At 45.0% G+C, this 19,038-nt stretch overlaps 1 protein-coding gene across 6 annotated transcripts in view; it reads left to right on the top strand.

Annotated features, from left to right (window-relative positions):
• The window catches only part of MTOR (mechanistic target of rapamycin kinase), a 123,744-nt gene that overhangs the window by 9,574 nt on the left and 95,132 nt on the right, over window positions 1-19,038 (top strand). The window contains exons 1-14 of one of the 6 annotated variants that reach the window (XM_086344471.1): window positions 1,455-1,592; window positions 2,054-2,329; window positions 2,414-2,522; window positions 5,519-5,705; window positions 6,661-6,789; window positions 7,483-7,727; window positions 8,871-9,086; window positions 9,432-9,637; window positions 12,195-12,317; window positions 13,085-13,174; window positions 13,299-13,391; window positions 14,079-14,213; window positions 14,442-14,571; window positions 15,917-16,167. In XM_086344471.1, the coding sequence (XP_086200597.1) occupies window positions 2,069-2,329; window positions 2,414-2,522; window positions 5,519-5,705; window positions 6,661-6,789; window positions 7,483-7,727; window positions 8,871-9,086; window positions 9,432-9,637; window positions 12,195-12,317; window positions 13,085-13,174; window positions 13,299-13,391; window positions 14,079-14,213; window positions 14,442-14,571; window positions 15,917-16,167 (2,175 nt within the window). In that variant the 5' untranslated portion in view covers window positions 1,455-1,592; window positions 2,054-2,068. The other 5 variants (XM_086344469.1, XM_086344472.1, XM_086344468.1 and 2 more) reach the window with 5 other exon arrangements.

Below are 19,038 nucleotides of genomic sequence, written 5' to 3'. Positions count from 1 at the left end.
GACCTTTTCCAGTCCTGTGGCCACTGCTGAGTTTTCCAAATTTGCTGGCATATTGAGTGCAGCACTTTCACAGCATCATCTTTCAGGGTTTGGAAGAGCTGAACTGGAATTCTATCACCTCCATTAGCTTTGTTTGTAGTGATGCTTTCTAAGGCCCACTTGACTTCACATTCCAGGATGTCTGGCTCTAGGTCAGTGACCACACCATCGTGATTATCTGGGTCGTGAAGACCTTTTTTGTACAGTTCTTCTGTGTATTCTTGCCATCTCTTCTTAATATCTTCTGCTTCTGTTAGGTCCATACCATTTCTGTCCCTTATCGAGCCCATCTTTGCATGAAATGTTCCTTTGGTATCTCTGATTTTCTACTATAGGCCAGTTATACTGTGTCCTAAGAGCTAGAATAATGCAGCAGTGAATAAAACAGTACATACTAGCAAAAGGAGGCAGACAATACACAAATCAATAAAAGTATATATAGTACAGCATATGGCGATACGTGCTGTGGAGAAAAGTAGGGCAGAGAAAGGAATGGGGAAGCTAGCATGGATCAAGGATTACATTTTACAATATGGTGACATTTGAGCATAGCCGTGAAGAAGCTAAGGACAAAGCCATACAAACATCTGGGGATGCCCCTTCCAGACAGCTGGTTCTGTAAGCACAAGGCCCCATGGTAGGAGTGTGCTGCTTTATGAAGGGAGCGAGCTTGCTGTTGTGAGCTGAATGAGAGGAGAGAGGAGTTGGGAGGCAGGGTCCAGGGAATACCTGGGGCAGGAGGGGACTCATCACATAGGATCTCAGAAGCCCCTGCACATATCGTTGGAAATAAATTAATGGAGGGGCCAGGGCTGAGGCCAGGAGTCTAGTCAGGACAGAACTGTAGCATCTCAGTAGAGAACTTGGGCAGTGTAGACCATACTGGGAGCTGTGGTGGTGCCAGGAGGGGTTGGGTTCTAAATTTGGGATTTGGAGGTTGGTGGGAGAGAGAGGAGTCCAGGTTTGGGGCCTCAGTAACCCGAAGGGTAGAGTTGCTATTTACTGAGATGGGAGTAATGGGTCTGGGGTGGAAGGTCAGGGGTTTGCTTTTGAACTTGTTATTGTGCATCTGAGTGGAGATGTTGAGTAGTTTGGGGGAGAGATCTGAGCGAGAGACAGATGTGGGAGTTGTTGGCATGTGGATGTTATTTCCAGTCGTGAGACTAGATGAGAACTCCCCGGTAACTAGGGTGGTTGGGGGAGAGTTGGGGGCTGAGATCCTGAGGAACCCAGGGAGACCAAGGAGTAGTGGTGGTGGTGGGTGTGGGTGCCAGCAAAGCTCAGGGTCCAAGGAGCCAAGTGAGTGAAGGGTGTCAAGGAGGAGGAAACACTGTTGGATCAGATGCTGCAGACAAGTCAAATAAGATGAGGACTGAGACCATTCGATTTAGCAACAAAAGAATGTTGGTGACCTTGACAAAAATAGTGGACAAGATTTTCTGAAAAATGAAAATATCTGTGAGAAGAGTTTGGAAGTCTGGAAATTAATTGTTCTCTTATCTTTCTCAATTTGGACTGCTGGAGGACGAGTTATTGAGCAGTCCTTTGAATAGGTAAGAGGTGTGAGTTCTCAGCCAATCAGCTTGTTCCATGCCTCTTACAGAATTCCTAGGCCTCTGAGAATATCACTTGCCTCCGCTGTTTCTACCTGGGTTTCAGGTGAGAAGAGGGACAGCAGAGCTTCCTTAGCAGGGTGGGGCTGCCCCTCACCCTCTCAGGAGTCTCCTGTCATAGCCATCAACAGTCAGCTTTCCCACACCAAGGGTAGCTTACGGGTCCTTGGGAGCCAGCCCCCTGCTGCTGCTTCATCCTTCAGTAGGTGGTGCTCTTCTGCCTAAATTAGAATCAGGCCCCCTGCAAGGTCCTAGGGAAACCTGAATCCTCAAGAAGAGTGGCCTCCATCCCCTGTGGGAAGAGCTACATTTCAGGGTTGGGTGTGTGTTGCTCATAGACTCCACGGTGCCCAGGTAAATGCCTCTTGTGAGTAAAGGTGACTTCTCCCCCATGTGTACAGCGCCTGAGAGAAGAAATGGAAGAAATCACACAGCAGCAGTTGGTCCATGACAAGTACTGCAAGGATCTCATGGGTTTTGGAACGAAGCCCCGTCACATCACCCCCTTCACCAGTTTCCAGTCCGTGCAGCCCCAGCAGTCAAATGCCTTGGTGGGGCTGCTGGGGTACAGCTCTCACCAAGGCCTCATGGGCTTTGGGGCCTCCCCCAGCCCAGCAAAGTCCATGCTGGTGGAAAGTCGCTGCTGCAGGGACTTGATGGAGGAGAAATTTGATCAGGTCAGTAGCAGGAGGCCTGCTCTCTCTTTTCCCAAGCTCCATGCCTCCCCTTCCTTTACCAACCCTGTGTCCTTCCTGTCTCAGGTGTGCCAGTGGGTGCTGAAGTGCAGGAATAGCAAGAACTCGCTGATCCAAATGACAATCCTTAATTTGTTGCCCCGCTTGGCTGCCTTCCGACCTTCTGCCTTCACAGGTGAGGATGTCCATGGATGCGTTGTGTTGTTACCCATCAGGGGTAATTAAACAGAGAAGACGTGATTGCAGAAAGTTACAACTGCTTCTCATTTGAAGCAGTGACTGCTGAAAGGCCAGTCTCTGGTTTCTTAGCCAGTTTCAGCGGTACGTAGTTCAGATTTTCTGTAAATGTGGCAAACACCGGGACAGTCCGAATGTGCAGGCAGAGGCGCTGCTAGAGCCAAGCAAGTTCTCGCGTGGAAGCCAACATGTTCGTTCACGAATGGGCTCCAGATAGACTGAAGGAAGGGAAGTTTGGGTTTCTGTGGGGTGCAGCGGCTAGTCTGTGGGGCACAGAGGAGCCGATGCAGTCCTGCATCTGCCCCTGAGGTGGGCACCAGGCTGCGTCCTCGCTCACAAGGAGGAAGGACTAGACGCTTTAGGGGCTGGTTTCACGAGTGACAGACTGTGGCTTCCCCCCTTCCTGCCCTGTTCCCAGGGGTTGCTGTGAATTCCTAGCTCCTGAAACTGGCCCAGCTCAGACAGTGGCTTCTCCCTGAGGCCTGCCTGGTTCACTTCAGCTGGAAGCATGCTTTTCCTTTCTCATTATAACCCCCAGCTGTGGAAGGGCCACAGCATCAGACCTGGGGTGAATCTTCCCTTTGTTCTTTTTGCTTGGCTGCGCCTTGAGGCATGCCGGATCTTAGTCCCCCAACCAGGGATCGAACCTGCGCCTCCTGCATTGGGAGCACAGAGTCTTAAACAGTAGACCACTAGGGGGAAAGTCCCAGCCTCTGTTCTTAGCTGCGAAGTTGGGGGCAGATTGTGTGACCTTCCTGGACCTTCACTTCTGGATGGGTCCAGTTAGAGTGACAGTTCCTGCACCATGAGATGGGCTGCCTGAATGTCTAAGCACCTTTCTAAGTGCCTGGTGCAGAGTGAGCTCCAAGAAATAGAAACCATTACTGTTGCTGGCTCCTCTGGCTACTTCAAAGCCTTTTTAATAATAAGGTAAAGGTAAAAATTATACTATTACTCCAGTTGCCTGTTCATACTTAACATCCTGGTCTCACCTGCCTCCTTGCTGGGTGTAGAGACCTTGGCCCTACATCTCTTTGGTCTTCACTGTGGTGCATGCTGCCTGCATTTCATAAGCATATAGGACGCAGTGAGAGCCGAGATGGGAAACGGAAGGCCAGCCTGCCCCTCCACAGATGCCTTTCCCTGGCATAGACTCATCTCATACTGCTCAGCTCAGATGAGACAGCGGCAAAATACAGCTGGTGAAGTGTTAACCTGTGGGGTGTGAGCACAGGCCATGCTGAGTGAGGATGAGACAAATAGCCACATAAAATCACTGAACCATAAAGAAAGGATGTAATGAAAATCACCCGTAGTTTTTCAGTTTTCTATTCTTCCCTCCTGGTGCTCAGCAGCTTTTCTCTCTTTTTAATAACCAGACACGCCCCTATTCAATAGAGCTTTAAATGATCTTGGTTTGAAAGTCTGTGGTTCAAAAGAGAGTAATAAGTAGGCCATATTTGATCAAAGTCTGGCATATTGTGGAAGCAGTTACCCTAGTAAGTTCAAAAGACGGCCTAGCAGCAGGATACAAAGGCTCAGAAGGCCCCCAGGTTTGTTCTTTTGATGTGGGTTTTTGTTGTTTTATTAAATAATATACTAAAATATGTCCTTAATTCAGCCTGAGCAGCCTGTGTAAGTACAGTCTCATTGGGAAAGTGCCACTTTTTAAAGCTTAACAGTTTGGAAGTCATTGCTTGCACTTCCTGATGATGCAACCTTTGGGAATGTCAAAAATACTCCCCTTGGGTTTGGGCTAGAATCTAGCAATGCCAGATTCCTAGTCTCTTGGGGTGCTAAATCTGGAAAAGGAAATTGCCACTATCATTTAAGCTCATTTCCTGCTGAAACACTGCCCTTCTGCAAAGGTCTAGTTTTCCTCCTAGACGCACTCTGATTTGAGGGTGGTATCCCCTTGGTCTCTGACTGTTTTCAAGCCCCAGCGTGCCTCAGCTGGTGGGAGGTCAACTCATTTGACCACGAACTGTGAGAGAAGACATTCCTCAGTGGTGTAAACGCAGTGATGTGTGTTGCTGAGTGTGGTCCTGGTGGCCCTCCCTCTCCAGCGCTCACTTGGGGACGGGAGATGTGTGGTCTCACCTCACCTGACCTCGAGCTATTAGAGGAGACATACGTCAATGGCGGAAACGCAGTGGCGTGTTGCTGAGTGCGGCTATCGTGGCCCTCCACAGCCCCCACTTTCTCGGGGATAGTGGACATACGGTCTCGCCTTCTCCGCTCCAAAGTATGTGCTGCCGGTGCACGGCCTTGAGGCCAGCGAGATGGAAGAGGAGAAACAGAAGCAAGGCACGAAGCAGGCAGCTCCAGCCTTCTGAGGAGTCATAACACTTTAGCTTAAATTGCCCAAGAATCGCCTACCCGTGCACATTGGCTTATGTAAACTTAATGAAAATACACATGTGGCTTTCCAAATTACAGACTAAATCTTATTCTATTAAATATAACTGTACAGAATTCTCTAGGTGATAGCAAAGTGATTTCTAGGCCTAGGCTGAGTGGAATGGCCTGTTTATTGGAAACAATTTTCAATATTACTGTAAATTTCAATATAAAATAGCTTAGTTGATCCTTTCCTCGTTTTAAACCAAGATTTAACATATATTTCTTAAACAAGAGCATATAATCTTTTCCCTCAAAATGTAACACGGATGGGGACAATTAATGTGATTAAGTTTTTTTTTTTTATTAAAGGAGAAAAACAGCTTATATTTCTAATATTTCTAAAAGCTTTATCAGAGGAGTGATGATCAAGCGTAAGAATTTGGTTTGTACATTCTCTCAATTCTCTTTAATGCCTTTCCAACAGGCTTTCTTGATTTATTCTTAAATTGCATGTTGCATAGGAACCCTGACCTTGACACAGAGACCAGCCCTCACCTTGAGCCATATACACTTTGTCGTTTCTGTGCTCAGATACCCAGTACCTCCAGGATACCATGAACCATGTCCTGAGCTGCGTCAAGAAGGAGAAGGAACGGACAGCAGCCTTTCAAGCCCTGGGGCTACTTTCTGTGGCTGTGAGGTCTGAGTTCAAGGTCTATTTACCTCGTGTGCTGGACATCATCCGAGCAGCCCTGCCCCCTAAGGACTTCGCCCATAAGTAAGCATCTTTATTACTATTTCATCTTCCACCCCATTTGGTTGAGGAGAAAGGATGCTCCATTCCAGTTTCTGTGGAGCTTAATCCTGTTCTCTGCATCATTAACCAGCAAATTATATAATGAATAGCCCTTCCTCAATTGAGCTCTGGCCTTTTCCAAATGAAGTGACATCGATGTAAATATTTGGGAAGCTTGAATACCTGCAAACATATTAGATACCAGTGCTGTTCTCAATATGTATATTACTTACTGGGAATCTCCTAGTTCTGTTCTTTTCTCTGGCTTTCAAAGGTCTTATTCTGATAACAACTAAAGTGAGGATTCCCAGACTAGAAATGAGGGGACCTAATGGTCACCCTTTCATCACTAAAGTTGGATACATTATTCTTCCTCTCGAAACCTCCCAATGAATAAAATATGAGAAAGACCTCAGCACCCTGCAGAGTGGCGAGGCTGGGGTATCTTCTCTAAGTCTCAGGGGGTCAGAGTTCATTAGAATTGTGTCTTCATAGTTCCCTGTGTTAGTAGCAAGGATTGTGCTAGTGAATTACTGAGCCTCGCCCATCTCAAGCCCAGCCTTCTCCTCACAGGGAGTAGAATTTCTTCCCACATGATGGCTGTGCCCTTCACTCCTGGTCCCTGACCTGCATCTTGCTCAGTTTGCTTCCTAAATCGGTACCTTGGCCAGCACCACTCTAACCCATGTGGCGCCTTTTGTGTGAATTCTGAAGTGGGCCCCTTACTCAGGAGACTTTACTGCCATCTGCTGGACATTTGTTGTAAATATACAAGTCTGCAGTGACGGCAGTGTGATGGGCCCCACTAGGTCACCTGCACACCCACATGGGGTGGCCCCATTTGGGTAACCTGCCCTGCTTGCCCCACGGTGATTTTGAGGTAGGACATCACAAAATGCCATTATGTCTAAACTGGTCACACTTGGGTTCTCTGCAGGAGACAGAAGGCTATGCAGGTGGATGCCACAGTGTTCACCTGCATCAGCATGCTGGCCCGAGCCATGGGGCCAGGCATCCAACAGGACATCAAGGAGCTGCTGGAGCCCATGCTGGCGGTGGGCCTGAGGTAGGTGTCAGGAACCTGAGCTGTCCCTGTCTCAGTTAGTATGAGGCTCGAGCCACACTCCTGGGTCTGTGTGGAAAGAAAGAGGCATGGCTGTTGGCATATAACATTGACTAGGTAGGATAGCTCACACTAAATACAGAGGCTGATTTCAAATCCATGTTTCATCACTAGCTTGCTTGGTGATTGTAACTAAATTATTTAACTTCTCTGAGCCTCAGCTTTCTAGTCTGAAAAGTGGGTACAATAACAATTCCTATTGTCTGGATTTGTCCTGGGGATTCAGTAGAAGAGTTCACAAAGTACTGTGTGTTTAAGAAGCGCTCTGGTAATGTTCGCAGTTGTCATTTATATTATTATGGGCAAATTACTTAAGCTCCCTACACTTTCGTTCTCTTCATCTATAAAATAAGGATGATGCTGTCAATCTGCTTCCCAGGTAACTTACTGAGACTTGGTTTTAGTGGCTAAATTATAGTAAACAGGTTTGCTCAATATAAAATCATAGATTGTTTTGAAATCCGGAATCAGACCAAGAGATTTTAGGATATATATTCAATTTTATAGTATTCTTTCTGCTGTAAAAACCAAGCAGAGATGGGACCCAGTCCCTGTTCTGGAGAGAAAGGGCTGTTTCTTCTCCAGAACAGACCAGATGTCACATGCCCTTGTCGTGACTGGTTTCCCACCCTTCAGCCCTGCCCTCACAGCTGTGCTCTACGACCTGAGCCGTCAGATTCCACAGCTGAAAAAGGACATCCAAGACGGGCTCCTGAAGATGCTGTCCCTGGTCCTTATGCACAAACCCCTCCGGCACCCCGGCATGCCCAAGGGCCTGGCCCATCAGCTGGCTTCCCCTGGTCTCACGACCCTCCCTGAGGCCAGTGATGTGGGCAGCATCACCCTTGCTCTCCGAACTCTTGGCAGTTTTGAATTTGAAGGTAAGAAAAGGTGGTGACTCTTGCCAAGAAAGTCAGTGACACTGGGAACCTGGAGAACAGACTGAGGGTGCCTAGAATCCCTGGCTCTGGCTTGGGTCTTGGAGACAGGGTGGCTGATTCTGCAGCAGCTCATCCTTCCTATATTCTTTCTGTATATTGTTAATTCCTATCTTTGTTTCTTTGTCTCATACAAAGACAGGAAAAGTGGGTAGGGGGTACAGATATTTTGAAGAATAGTATGCATTAATCCAAAGAACTAATGCTACAGAGGTGGACTCTGCACTTTCTTACCTCCCTGTAGCTGAGATGGTGTTTAATGCTTTAAAATGTATAAGCAGGGCTTGGGGTGTTTTTGTTACTATGGCTGTATGATTTCCAAGAGTACTGTACTATGCAGTTCAGTTTGGAATTCCAAGCTGCAGAAAAACCCACGTTAACACCCTAGGGAGATATATTTCAGGAGAGAAAAATGCACACGTAGATGAAATTTAAGATCACGTAGGTGGTACTGGTCAAGACTGCAGAGAAACATCAAGTATAAGAAGTCTAGATGTGCTGTCTGAGTACTTACGGCATCCATGATTTCCCGTTTCAGTTCCTCCAGTTACACTGATTAACACTCAGGATAATTTATTTCTAATGAATAGCAAGGAGTTATATTTAAACTCAGCCTACATCAAACTCTCTTTTTGATGTTTGAATCTGGAAACTAAAATAGACAAGGTAAATTTGATCAAAAATGGTTTTTCTCTCTGGGAATATGAAAAACAGTGTCAGAATAAAACAAAATAATTCATTTTTTGAAGGAAATAAAAGATTAGGATGGAAGCCTGGGAATATGAAAAACAGTGTCAGAATATAACAAAATAGTTCATTTTTTGAAGGAAATAAAAGATTAGGATGGAAGCAGGAAGGAACTGTCTTTTGTACGTCACCCAGTTCCTTCTCCATCTGCCTTTCTGCCCATTGGAATCCCATTTGTTACCTTTTTAAGAGAAGAGTTCTGGATCAGTATCTTGCTGATCAACATCTTGCTGAAAATTAAATTAGTAGCCACTAAGTGGAAATTGCAGCCAGTGAGTCACAGAGCTGCTGTCCAAAGCAGCGGTGTTCATTCTGTCTTCTCTCTGCCCTTGTATCCAGGCCACTCTCTGACCCAGTTTGTCCGCCACTGTGCGGATCACTTCCTGAACAGCGAGCACAAGGAGATCCGTATGGAGGCCGCCCGCACCTGCTCCCGCCTGCTCACACCCTCTGTCCACCTCATCAGTGGCCACGCTCATGTGGTCAGCCAGACTGCAGTGCAAGTGGTGGCAGATGTGCTCAGCAAACTGCTCGTGGTTGGGATAACCGATCCTGGTAAATTGTGAGATGCAGGCAGTCTAGGGAAGTGTAGGTGCCAGGTGCAGTTAGAAGTAGCCAGCTTCCTTGCATGGTCCTTCTGGAATCCTTCGGCCTCAACAAACTGATGTCCAGCTCTTCTTCTGGCAAGGCGTTAGGTTTGGCCATGCCAGCCTATTGTGTAAGATAATCAGCCTTAAATTCTGTCATCTTTGTCCTTTCAGTAGAGAAAGAAAATGACAAGTTCAGTGAGACAAGGGTGTCTGGAGTCCCCCTCTAGGATGATGGCAGTGGAGGCAGATGTGGGAAGGGACTGGAGGGATGAAAGAGTAGAAGCACTGAAAGGCTCACTTGCTCTTGCAGACCCTGACATCCGCTACTGTGTCTTGGCGTCCCTGGACGAGCGCTTTGATGCACACCTGGCCCAGGCGGAGAACCTGCAGGCCCTGTTCGTGGCTCTGAATGACCAGGTGTTTGAGATCCGGGAGCTGGCCATCTGCACTGTGGGCCGGCTCAGCAGCATGAACCCAGCCTTCGTCATGCCCTTCCTACGCAAGATGCTCATCCAGGTGAGGGTGTGATGGCCACCCCTTGGGGTGGTGGGGAGGGCACGCTCCTGTGAGCACACGCTCCTGTGAGCACTGTATGGGGAAAGAGAGGAGGAAGAGGGAGAAGGGTTGAGACGCCTGGTAGAAGCCACATTTGGTGCCAAGAGTCCACATGTTTTCCCGGCTTGGTAATTGTGGTTCAAGTGCTTATCACCTCATAGGCCTCTTGTCGGTGTGACTCCAGGAGACCTCCTAGGCCCAGGCTGACCTCTCATGCAGCTCTTCCTTTTTCCTGGCAAGTCATCAGCAAATCCACTTCTGGCTCCTCTTTTCTGCATCTGCTGCAGAGGGTGTCAATTGGCCCAGTGCCTCCCTATCCTTCCCCTCCTAATTCTCCCACTGCTGCCAGGCCCGCCACAGAGGCCGAGCACAGGAGAGGTCCCAGCTCTGTTTCTCATTATCACTGCCCCTGCTCTGTGGTCCCTGGCTCCCTGGCTATCTTTGCTCAATAATGCCAGATGCCAAGCTCAGCTGACTGGACTAGAGCCTCAGGTTGACCTTGCTGCTTGAGCTCCTGAAACTTATCCCCTGGTTTTTGTCTTCATCTACCTAAGTAAGTTCTCTGGCCACATTGTGAGCAATGCTTGGGGTACAGTCCTGCCTGCCTTGTGTTACTTCCACCCACCTCTCTGGGTCTCAGCATGGCTTACGCGGTCATTTCCCTTCCCTTCACTCCATCCTGTCCCTACCTCACCCTCAGCTTTGTGACCCTCCCCATGGTTTCTTTTGAAGTAAATAAACGCTTCTAACAAATAAAGCACTTAAACATAGAAAATTATAAATATATGTAACTTTTATCCTAAAGAAATATCATTTATTCACAGTTTATCGTAATTAAAGTAACAGTGAATAAAGTCATCAGTGAACAAATAAATATTATATTTATATTGTCACTTTTGCTTTTAGCTTAATGGTTTATTTCTTAACTGCTGGCCTGTGTTAGGGGTGCCTATCATTTTAAGTCTGCTTGAAATAAGTAAAGTTTGGGGAAGGAAAAGAAATCATTGTTGAGCCTGGCAGCTCAAACTGTACTAAGTAAGCTTGATAAGGATATAATTCCTAATGAGAATATCAGTATGTTCATTCAGACAACAGATGTTTTGAGCACCTGCTATGTTCCAAGTACTGCTGGGTGCTGGAAGCACGTCAGTGAAGCAGCCAGGGGTAGCCTGTGTCGTCGAGAAGTTTACAGTAAGCTGTCAGGCCTTCTCATTTTTATGATACTGGAAAATGTGAAGCATCATTAAATGAATTTACTCTGTACTGAACTCAGCCCTTGAAATACCAGAATTTTATTTCATTTCATTTTTTCTGTTTTATCAGAAGGCTCAAATCTGGGAACACTTTATTAGCAAAAGGAATGAATAAAACAAGGGCTGCTTGGGAAAAAATTTTAAATAATTTTTCTTGGTTTTAAACTTTGATACAAGTTTCCCCATGCTGAATTCTACGTTTTCATGCCTTGGTAAGGGACCACACCCAAGTGTGCTGTGGTCTCTTCTTGGCGTCTTGATCATCAGGGACGGCACTGGGTATTCTTATTACCCACTGCCCTTGCTCAGCGATGCTCTTTGGCTCTGGAGTAAATTGAGGACTCTCTGATTTGGCACCACGCTGTCCCAGAGAATTGTGCATTCCTCCCTGGAGCCGTTTCCTCCCAGACAGCCATCTCTTCTTGCAGTTACAGGTCTGTCCTTAGTATCCCTCTCCATCCCTTCTCACTGCTATCTGTTGTGACCTACTGACAACAGGCTAGGGGCGTCCAGGAAATTGGGATTAGTAAAGCAATAATCTAAGACGAAACATTAACTTGGGGACTCCTCCTCTGGGTAGCTGAGTTAACATGAGCTTTGTTTCTCCCTTTTCGCACTGTGCAGAGGTTTCCTTCTGGCAACTTCAGCTCTCCAGAAGTTTGTCTATATTAAGTTGTTTGTGTCCCCAGGAGCATAACATGCTGATTTGCTGGTGTTTTCAGCAGGTTGGTTAGATCACACATGTTATCTCTGTTCATTAAGATTCAAGGGGATCCTGTTGGTATGATCCCTGTTTAGGTTTATCTAGAGGTGCCCAGAAGCATTGCTAAGTTTCAGTATTTCTTTCAACATCATCGGTCTTCGATTCCATTGTTACCATTTATAGCTACTCTGAGTGATTTGCTGACTGGAATCTGCAAAGATTTTTTTTGCAGAGAGCCCTTGCATCAGTCTTTATTTTTGCAAAACCCTGTTGACAGTGAGCCCTGTGTTTTCTCAGTCTCCTATGACTATCTACACTGTTAAATGCTATGTTTCACTGAGGACCAAGGGCCCGTGGAGCACTATGACGGAAGGGCTGGTTTCAAGCAGTTTTTCCGCTTGTCGCTGCTATCTCCAGGACTGTTCTATGAGCGGCAGAGATGGCCTTGCTTGTGGAGTATCCCCAGTTCTGGTTCCTTCCTCTAGTCCCCGCCTCATTCTCCCTTCAGACACACAGCAGCTGTTGAGTTTCCTCTGCCATAGAGAGCCTTTCTTACCTACAGATTCTCACAGAGCTGGAGCACAGCGGCATTGGAAGAATCAAGGAGCAGAGTGCCCGCATGCTGGGCCACCTGGTCTCCAACGCCCCGCGGCTCATCCGCCCCTACATGGAGCCTATTCTGAAGGTAATCTGCAGCAGACAGAGACAGGTACTATCTCTCCAGGCTGTCTTGGGACAAAGGGAGTGTTTCGTTGTTCACTGGTACACTGAACAAAGTAGATCATTTCTTTGGTCCCACACTCAGGGACAAGAGCCGCATCAAGCACCTGCAGCTCTAGATACCAAGAATTTCACCAGTTGCAGGAAAGTGCTCTCCTCCTGATGTAGTGTTTCAAGCACATCATCAATTATCAAATGTTCTTGGAGAGGAGAAAACAGCAGCATAAAGAAGCTCCCCCAAAGTGAAGAAATAAGTGAGCTTTAAAATCTGAGGCAGTGGGACTTCCCTGGTGGTCCAGTGGCCAAGACTCTGCTCTCCCAGTCCAGGAGGTACAGGTTCGAGCCCTGGTCAGGGAACTAAGATCCCATATGCCGCAGGACACAGGCAAAAATATATATTCATCGGAGACAGCCTTCAAATCTGATATGTTGAGTCATGTGAAGCGTGTCACAACCTATGTGAATGTGGGTACATGGTCACACAGATGCAGTTTAGAAAAGGCATGGGAAACATTTGTGAATCATGGCACTTCCCAGCTCCCTCTTACATCAGACTTGTGTACAGTGTGGAGAAAGGAGAATTTACATTCCAGAGGAACCCTGGATTCATAAAGCCGGAGAAGTAATTTACCTGTGTCTGAGATGATCTCTGGGGTGAACTTTACTTACGTGAAAAGAAGTTTCCTAGTCAATTATCACCAGGATTCATTTTCTTGTACCTTCTTTCCATAGGCTTTAATTTTGAAACTGAAAGATCCAGACCCTGATCCAAACCCAGGTGTGATCAATAATGTCTTGGCTACGATAGGAGAGTTGGCTCAGGTAAGGTGACAACTGTTTTTTCCCGTAGGATGGGAAGAATGTGATTATACCTCTGATGAGGTCAAAATACTTCTTAATGCCATAATTTCTAATGCTGTCTGCCACGTCCTTTTTCATTTTGTAGGTTAGTGGCCTTGAAATGAGGAAATGGGTTGATGAACTTTTTATTATCATTATGGACATGCTCCAAGACTCCTCTCTGTTGGCCAAAAGGCAGGTGAGTAGCACCACTTCCTCTTTGAACAGGACAGGCCCATGAGGCCAGGGACCTCTGTCACCTTAGTGTCCCCAAGCAATGGCTAGCACATAGTGGGTACTTGGAAACATTTGTTGACTTAGTGAAAAGAAAAAAGACTTGGAACCGAATTAGCTGTCATCCTGACCCAGAGTTGTTGTCAGTGTTAGAGCTGACCAGTGCCGTTTCCTCTAGACAAAAAAAAAAATTACAGATCACCCGTCAGAGCTCCAGCCTCCTAAAAGGAAAAAGAGTGCCTTGGCCTCTGGCTGTAGAGGCCAACAGAGCTCCAGCCCACCCTCCCCAGCCCTGGTTTCACTTTGGTCATTGAGATCATTAGGTGCCTAGACTAAAAGTAAGACCAACCTTAATTTCCTTTTGGGTCAGACTTCTTCTATCAATCATCCATGGTGAGAAGGACTGTGTATTTCCTTTGAGAAAGGCAGGTCTGCTCTTTACCTTTGATCCAGTGACGGTTGTATTGATTTGTAGCCTTGTTTTTATATCCCAGCTCTCAGGATTTGTGTTTATGGTTAGTGTCTTCACTGGAAATTCTTTTCTTGTAATAGCCTTTAATTCTTTGTTATAACCATTTAACAAAGAGTATGAAGTATGTTTTCTTTTCTCTCTTACTGGCTGTATGAGTCATGTGACCTTTTTCCTGTCCAGGTGGCTCTGTGGACCTTGGGGCAGTTGGTGGCCAGCACTGGCTACGTGGTAGAGCCCTACAGGAAGTACCCCACATTGCTGGAGGTGCTGCTGAACTTTCTGAAGACTGAGCAAAACCAGGGTACACGGCGGGAGGTAGGAAGCTTGTCAGACTTAGTCTTTATAGACTTGCTGGGAGAATGGAGAGAGAGTGGGAGATGTTTGCGGCATTAACACTCTCCAGCGGTGCTGATGAGACTTCCTCTCCCTTTCTGTTTTGTCCCTGTAGCTGGGAACGGGAGAGGAGTGTCCATGAGCACTGTTTTGTTGTAGTCAGGTGCTGTGATGAATGTTTTCCTTTTCCCCCACCCCTTTCCCACACAGGCTATCCGTGTGTTGGGGCTCCTAGGGGCATTGGATCCCTACAAGCACAAAGTGAACATTGGCATGATCGACCAGTCCCGGGACGCTTCTGCCGTCAGCCTGTCAGAGTCCAAGTCAAGTCAGGATTCTTGTAAGTTGAGGGGATCTGTGAGTGGCTTGCCAAGTGCTTGCCTCACAAAGCCCTCACTGGCTGTGTTTAGAAAGAGCCTGGTGCTGGATAACTATGAAATGATCCTTCACTTGTTCACTTGGTGACTTTTGAATGGAACGTCAGTAGTTTGCTCTTGAATCATAGGAAGGGCGCTGTGTCTAGTCTCCCTGTTTGCCTGGGTTCTTTGTTAAGGGTTAACAGACTATGTCTGTGCTCACTTTTTGTGCTGATGAGAAAGAGGTGAATTATCACCCCATCACATTTGTTCATCTGTCATTCTTTGTTAGTGCCTGTTTGATGTTTTCTCTTCCCATGGCACCCAAGGAGGAAGAGGGTAGAACTGATTGTCCCAATTTTAATTGATAGGGAAATCTGATACAAGGCTCAGAGGGCATAGAAAAGCAGGTAGCAATCCGAATCCAGGGTTCTTTTTCCATCAAGTGGTCTGGCCCTGGAGTTCTTTGCCTTTAGATAAATAGCCTGAGAGATTGGGTAGGGCCTGGGGATGCGGGCAAGTTTTCTAGACTTAACCCACTGTCTCCTTCAGGCAGACTTATCTGAAAGTAGGAAAGTTCAACAGTGGCTTCCCCATCCAGTTCAGCAAAATAAAATAAATAAATAAAGTAAATAAACTAATTGTTTCTGAACTCTGTGGATGGGCCCCTTCTGCTTCCAGTGTGTTCTGTGTGTTAGAGAAGTGTGCCTGTGATGATGCCCTGTCAGACCCCCAGCTGTCAAGCGGAGCCTGAGCCATGTCCTCCAGGTGTTCCTCCACCCTCAGCACCGTGTCATCTGGTCTCTTGGATGTTCTGCTTCTCAGGGTCCTTATTCCCCCACCCTCCATACCCTCTCCACCCCCAGTCCTTGAGATCCTTGTTGTTCAGGTCAGGTAGCATTTGTTGCTAACTTGTCTGAATTCCCCAGGGGGACCAAGCAACTGCTGAACAGATGTTTACCTAATTTAATCCCCCTTACTTTCACTTGGGGGGGTAATTATTTTTATTGATGGTTTCAGCTACAAAGTTGTGAACTGGAATGATAAGAAGCTAAATTAAACACAGCAATTTAAAGCAAACCTATCATGTACTGTTTTAGGCTTTCATAGTTTAGATAACAGACAAGCCAAAAACTGTGTGTCCTTCATGGTGAGAGCCTATTCATTGGTTCCTAATATACCCTGTATTCCCAGTGCTGTTAGAATGTGGCAGGGAGAGAGACACGAATGCTAATGAGTGTCTGGAGGATTTTTGTTTGTTGTTAACCATGCTTTGTCCACAGTGAGAGTCGCGTGTAGCTCACGACCCTCATTGCTGTTTGGTCCTAGCTGACTACAGCACCAGCGAGATGCTGGTCAACATGGGGAACCTGCCTCTAGACGAGTTCTACCCGGCCGTGTCCATGGTGGCCCTGATGCGCATCTTCCGAGACCAGTCCCTCTCTCACCACCACACCATGGTTGTCCAGGCCATCACCTTCATCTTCAAGTCCCTGGGGCTCAAGTGCGTGCAGTTCCTGCCCCAGGTCATGCCCACATTCCTGAATGTCATTCGGGTTTGTGACGGGGCCATCCGGGAAGTAAGTGCCTAAACCCCTGACCCTTGCTCCTCCCTGCCCAGTGCCTGTGTGGAAGGTCCATCTGCGCCGTGGCTTCCTTATAATGGACTCTGCTTGCCATTAACTTCCCTGAGCTTCTGACACCTAGGTGTGCAGGATTCATCAGCTCCGCCCAGCTTCCTGTCATATCATTCAGAATGGCTAAAAGATGAGTGGCTGGTGGGACGGGACAGCATTGTTATTCTCAGTAATCTAGTGTTCAGTCCAGTAATCTGATGGAACATCCCACAGTGGATTTCTGATTTCTTCTTCATGACTAGATTTAAGTCACACACTTCTGTGAATACTCCAGAGGTGCAGTTACAATACTTCTTATTGGATCTGGTAATGTCAGTTTGTCCTGTTATTGTTGGTCCTAAGTTTGAGCACGTGGTACGGTTGGTGTTTATCAAATCTCTCCATGTAAAGTTACCTGTTTGCCTCAGTCATCAGTAGCGTGTGGGGTAATAGCTTTGAGACTGTGTGACTGTCCTCTTCCCCAGCTACCTTTCACCCAGTGATTTTAGCCTCCATTGAGGATCCTTGCTGAAATCAGTTATCATGCTGTTTGTAAAGTAATGACTTTAGTTCTTTTATTCCTTCTGCTTCTAATAGCTGGCATTTTTCTGTAAAGAATAATTTTCCCCTTTCTCTTCCTCTTCCTCTCTCTTGGTCTTTTTCTTTCTCTAAACCATAGAGCCCGCACTGTAGTTCTGTGATTACCATACCTGTACCACTACCTACAGCAAACCTACTGAATACAGTTCAAGGTGGCTTTGCAGTTCCTGCTGTTCTTAGAATATATTCCACAAGGGTATACAGTCAGAGTACTGCCTTTAAAAGATATTGGAAGTAATTATTTTTCCTTCTCTGATCATATGGTCAACTTGATGTACATTCAGAAAAGATAGTATGTTTTTTAGAAAATGTATTTTCTAGCTTTGCTCCTGAAGTGTACAAGTGCAGTTTATTTTTACATAATCAACCTCATTGATTTCTTACTAATTCTAATAAGTTACCTGTATATTTTCCCAGGTTTTCACAAGATAATCATATAGTCTGCAGAAAATAAAAAGCAGTTTTGCCTTTTTTGTTTTAGTCATTAAAGCTGTTGTTACTTTTCTTCCTAGGACCTTCACTGTAGTGTTGAGTAGACTGTAATAGAGGAAACCTTTAATCTTGTTCCTGATGTAATGGGTCTGCAGTTAAAATTTCAGCAATAAACATAATGTTTGCTGTAGGTTTTTGATAGGTAGCTTTTTAAAGATATAAATATTCCCTTATGGTATTATTTGCTAAAGAGTATCTGTCATGAATAAGTATTAGCTTTATCAAATGCCTTTTTTTTTTTAATCTTGTGATAATCATTTGTTTTTTTTCTTTTAATATATTAATATGTTGAATTACACTGATACGTGTTTTAGTGCTAAAAATACCCTTGATATCTTGTGTCAAAATCATCTTGGTTATGATATTTTTTAATACATTGATTTTCTATCTAATATATAATTTAGAATTTTTACATCTGTGTTCCTGAGAGGAATTGACCTATAATTTTTTTTTAACCACAGTTTCAAAGATTTGTTTAGCTTTTCTGTTTCTTTTTAAGACAATTTGAGTCACATTTTTCTAAGAAAGTATTTGTTTTATCTGAATAGTAAAATCTATTGGTATGAAGTTGTTCACTATTTTATATTTTAATTTTTTGGTAGAGGTTTGTCATAGTATTTTTCAAAGAACCAATTTTTGCTTTTGTTTCTCTTCTTTTTAAAAAAGTTTAAAATTTACGTGTATTATTTTCTGGCTGCCCTGGATCTTAGTTTCAGCATGAGGGATCTAGTTGCAACATGGGAACTCTTAATTGTGTCATGTGGGATCTAGTTCGCTGACCAAGGATCGAACCTGCACCCCCTGTGTTGGGAGTCTTAGCCACTAGACCATCAGGGAAGTCCCATGTTTCTCTTCTCTCTTATATCTTTGTTTCTATTTCATTAATCTGCTCTTTACTATTACTTTGCTTCTATTTTCTTATTTTTGCTTTAAAAAAGAATTATTAGATATTAGCTTCTTTATGGTTGATCTTTCTCCTTGTCTAAATGTAATCTGTTAAGGCTGTACATTTAACTCCAAGTTAAATTAGAAGTGTATATTTTAATTTGCAAATTAAATGTAGCTGCTGCATTCAAAAACTTTATTGAGGTGAAATTTACATGCCATAAAAATATATCCTTCTTATGTCCTTCTTGCATGTAAAATCCAATGATTTTTAGTATATTTACAGAGTTGCAACATCACTACAATCTAATTTTAGAAAATTCTCATAACCCCAGAGAGAAACCTCCTGCCCGTTTGCAGTCATTTTCCATTCCTATCCCAACCCTAGGCAACCATTTACCTACTTTCTGCCTCTGTAGATTTGCCTTTTCTGGACATATGCATAGAATTAGAAGCATACACAGTTTTTTGTGTTTGGCTTCTTTCACTTTTGAGATTGATCTGTGTTGTTCAGGTTGTTCATTCCTTTTTTATTGCTGAATAATAATGTATTTTCATTACTGTTCAGAAGTAAGTATTTTCTAATCTTTGTTATGACTTCTTTCATCATCGAGTTAGTTAGAAGTGGGTATTTTAATTTGCAAATGTAGGATTTTAAATCTCTTTCTTGGATAGCAGTTTCTAACTCAATTGCTTTGGGTTTATGATTCTTTGATGTGTGCTGAAACTGCCTTAATCATCTAATGCTTGATTGTTTTCAGCAAACATTTCCTCTGCACTTGGGAATAGGGTGTATTTGCTAATGTTAGGCACAAGATTTTACATATGTTATTAGATTTGAACTTGTATTTGAATCTT

Source organism: Bos grunniens, chromosome 16 (assembly GCF_055505025.1).
Source record: "Bos grunniens cultivar Pamir isolate PY7600 chromosome 16, Bosgru_T2T1.0, whole genome shotgun sequence".
Taxonomy (NCBI): domain Eukaryota; kingdom Metazoa; phylum Chordata; class Mammalia; order Artiodactyla; family Bovidae; genus Bos; species Bos grunniens.
The sequence above is the reverse complement of the archived record's forward strand: the minus strand, read 5'-3'. Positions and strand labels throughout refer to the sequence as shown.